The 3,068-nt window shown below is 61.0% G+C and overlaps 1 protein-coding gene across 19 annotated transcripts in view; it reads left to right on the top strand.

Moving 5' to 3' along the window:
* The first annotated feature begins 897 nt into the window (after positions 1-897).
* The window catches only part of ODF2 (outer dense fiber of sperm tails 2), a 47,682-nt gene continuing 45,511 nt past the window's right edge, over positions 898-3,068 (top strand). For 4 of the 19 annotated variants that reach the window (XM_037745881.1, XM_037745877.1, XM_037745875.1 and 1 more), the window contains exon 1: positions 898-986. In XM_037745881.1, the coding sequence (XP_037601809.1) occupies positions 955-986 (32 nt within the window). In that variant the 5' untranslated portion in view covers positions 898-954. Of the gene's footprint in view, positions 987-1,426; positions 1,669-2,588; positions 2,825-3,068 lie in introns of those variants that run through there. The other 15 variants (XM_037745880.1, XM_017548973.2, XM_037745883.1 and 12 more) reach the window with 11 other exon arrangements.

Here is a 3,068-nt window from a genome sequence, read left to right as displayed (position 1 = left end):
GACGGGGTTTCACCATGTTGACCAGGATGGTCTCGATCTCTTGACCTCGTGATCCACCCGCCTCAGCCTCCCAAAGTGCTGGGATTACAGGCTTGAGCCACCGCGCCCGGCCTGAGTCTCAATATATATATTGCCCAGGCTAGTCTTTAACTCCTGGCCTCAAGCAGTCCTCCTGCCTTGGCCTCCCGAAGTGCTGGGATTACAGGTGTGAGGCACTGAGCTAGTCAGGAATTCTACTTGATGGCTTCATTTTTCTCTGTGGGAAAGGAGAATTGGAGTATGGAATGGGGAAGAGGCAAAGGTTTGGAAAAGCCACCATCAGGAGGAGTCTAGGGACAAACAGAAGTTCCTGGATAGTGTGTGGGGCTCAGCTGAGGGTGGAGGCAGTGATTTGCAGATTTGATCTTTTCAGAGTCTTAAATATAACTCAACAGAGTTGAGTTATAATGAAGATTAAGAAATCTCTCAAGGCCAGGCGTGGTGGCTCACGCCTGTAATCCAAGCACTTTGGAGGCCAAGGCGGGCGGATCACCAGAGGTCAGGAGTTCAAGACCAGCCTGACCAACATGGTGAAACCCAGTCTTAAAAAAATAAATAAAAGAAAAAAGAAAAAGAAAAAAAGAAATCTCTCAATTATTCAACAGAGGCAATGAATGGACCAAGGGATCGGGGAGCTCCCTGACATTAGAGAATGCAGTATGCAGTATACTGTGAAAGCCAAGCAGAAAAGCAGGTTTTGTTTGGGAGGGGAGTTTGACTTTAGGATTTCAGGTGAAATACTTGTGTGACCCTGGAGGTGTGTGGCTGAGGTGCTGCGGGGTCACTGGAGAAAGGTCAAGGGACTGTGGCCCGGTTGGCCCCAAGGTTGTTAAAGTCTCCGAGATTCCAGGGCGGCATTATGAGCCACGTGACAGACCTCCCAAGACTGGCTGACAGCGAAGCATAATTGAGAAGATGGCGGCCCAGCGAAGACCTCATCAGAATAGGTCTGTACACAGAGCAGCATAGAGTGCAAGAGGGTAGTGAAGAGCAAGGGGAATGCCGATCCTTCCTCCTTTTGGGGCCAAGACAGAGGCGATGTGGGCAGGGTAGAGAGGCCGGGGAATTGGCAGAAACCGACTCCATCTCTGTACTAAAAGTGGGCTGGGGCAGGGCTGGATTTCTGGAGGCAGTGTGCAGTTCGCAGTAACTTGTTCTGTGGCTCCGCTGTGAGCCTAGTTTCTCGGTGGGTACCGAGGGGAGCGCGTCGGAGCCCTATGCTCCTTTGAGCCAGGGGAATCCGGCAGGACCCGAGGCAGGGGAAACACGGCCGAGCCGGGAAGCCCTTGAATGGGGGGGCGAGACCCGGCAAGGCAAGCTGGATGCGTCTCACGTCTCCTTGGTGACGGGACGCGTAGCCCGGAAGTGGGCGGTGCTACCTGCGGGGCGGGGCATCTCTGTGACGCCAGGGGCTGGGCCTCGATGGCGAAACCCAAGCGGCTCCCGGGGGGGTTTGAACTGGCCAATGGGCGAGGTGCCGACCGGGTGTCGGAAAAGGAGGCGGAAGCGGGGAGGAGCCGCCGCCAGAGCCGGACTACATCCGCCGCGGCGTCTCCATGGCACGGCCCTGGCCTCCGACTTCAACGACTTCATAAGGCGGCGTTTCTGGGCTCAGCCGTGTCGCTCCTGGTGAGAGGCCGCCGGCTGGCGGGATCCCGGGCGCGACCGTCCCCTTCGCACCCCCGGCGCGATTGGCCCCGTGGGGCCGTCGGGTCCTGGGCCCCCACCGCGTAGCGCCCGTCCCGCTCCTGTCAGAACCTGGCCCCCCCCCGCCCCGCCCACCGGCGCGGGGCCTCTCCTCCTCGCGCTAACGGGCGGCCGGCCGCCTCCTTTCTCTCCTGGTCACCGCGGGGCTCTGCCCCTCCTCTGCCGCCCACGGCCAGGGCTTCGCGTTTCTTTCTATGGGCAGAAGCCGGTCCCTTCCTGCCCGCTGGTGGGTGGCCGTCCCTTCTCTTCGCCGACGGACGCTGTCCCTCGCTCTGCTGCCTGCCGGCGGCATCTCCGCATCCGCCTCGTCCTCCCCGCGGGCCTCGGCACGGCAGTCACTTGCCCTCCCACCGTAGGCAGCGCTGTCCCCGGGCACCGTCTTCGGGTCTCCTGGGCCCTTGCCCGGCGGGCCCCGCCCGTCCGCTCCCAGCCCGGCGTCTAACCCGCTCAGAACTCGGTGGTTCGGTTTTCCCTCGCGGCTGGGCGCCCGGGACTCGGCGCACCTCCGCGCCTAGCTCCTTCAAACACTATTGGTCCTTTCGGGCACCTGTTCTTCCGGGAACGCCCCTTCTCCTAGGAAACTGTTGCCCGACCCCGCCCAGCATCTCCGCGGCTCCCTGCGCGGGTCCGGCCCTCTGGGGCCCACTGGGGGCCAAGCGGTTCTCACCCTCCCTCTCCACACGCCCGCTGGCGCCTCAGGTTTCCCCCGGTAGCCACCGGCCGCCCTCCGCTTGGGGCCCGGGCGCGGTGGTCCTTTCCCTCGCCGTTGCTCCCGTTCCCTCCCCTCCCTCTCCGCTGCTTCCAGGTCGCTCAGCCTCTCCTGTCTCCCCCTACTTTGGCAGGACAGTTGCTGTGTGACTTGGACAGTAGAGGAGCGCCTCCCAAGTTTTCATCCAACTGCCACCCCCAAAGCTTCCACTCTCCCCTCAGAGAGGACGTTTGATGCCGGGCCCCTTGAGAGGCTCATTGACAAGCCTGCCCCTCTGGGTCCCCCTGAGCAGAGCCTGCTGACCCACTTGCCCACTTTGCGGCTTTGATGCCTAGCCATGTCTGCCTCATCCTCAGGCGGCTCCCCCAGGTACTGCCGGTGTGGGAGGCGCCTGCGCCGGAGGGCAGGGAAAGGTGGCCAGGGTTCCCCAGGGCAGGCTCGCCTGAGGCTTTCAGCTTCCGCATTCTGTCTGCTGAAAGTCTGGACCAAAACATTTAAAAGTCTTTTTTAAAGGGAAGGGGGAACGAAATGCGTACAGGATCCCAGCTCTGCCTCCCACACTCCTTTCCTCCCCATATATCACAGCTTCCTGGCAGCAAACAGGATCATTCTT

The sequence above is a fragment of the Cebus imitator genome, unplaced genomic scaffold, assembly GCF_001604975.1.
Source record: "Cebus imitator isolate Cc_AM_T3 unplaced genomic scaffold, Cebus_imitator-1.0 Scaffold216, whole genome shotgun sequence".
NCBI classification, from domain to species: Eukaryota; Metazoa; Chordata; class Mammalia; order Primates; family Cebidae; genus Cebus; species Cebus imitator.
Note: the sequence above shows the minus strand (reverse complement) of the source record. Positions and strands in the feature narration are given on the sequence as shown.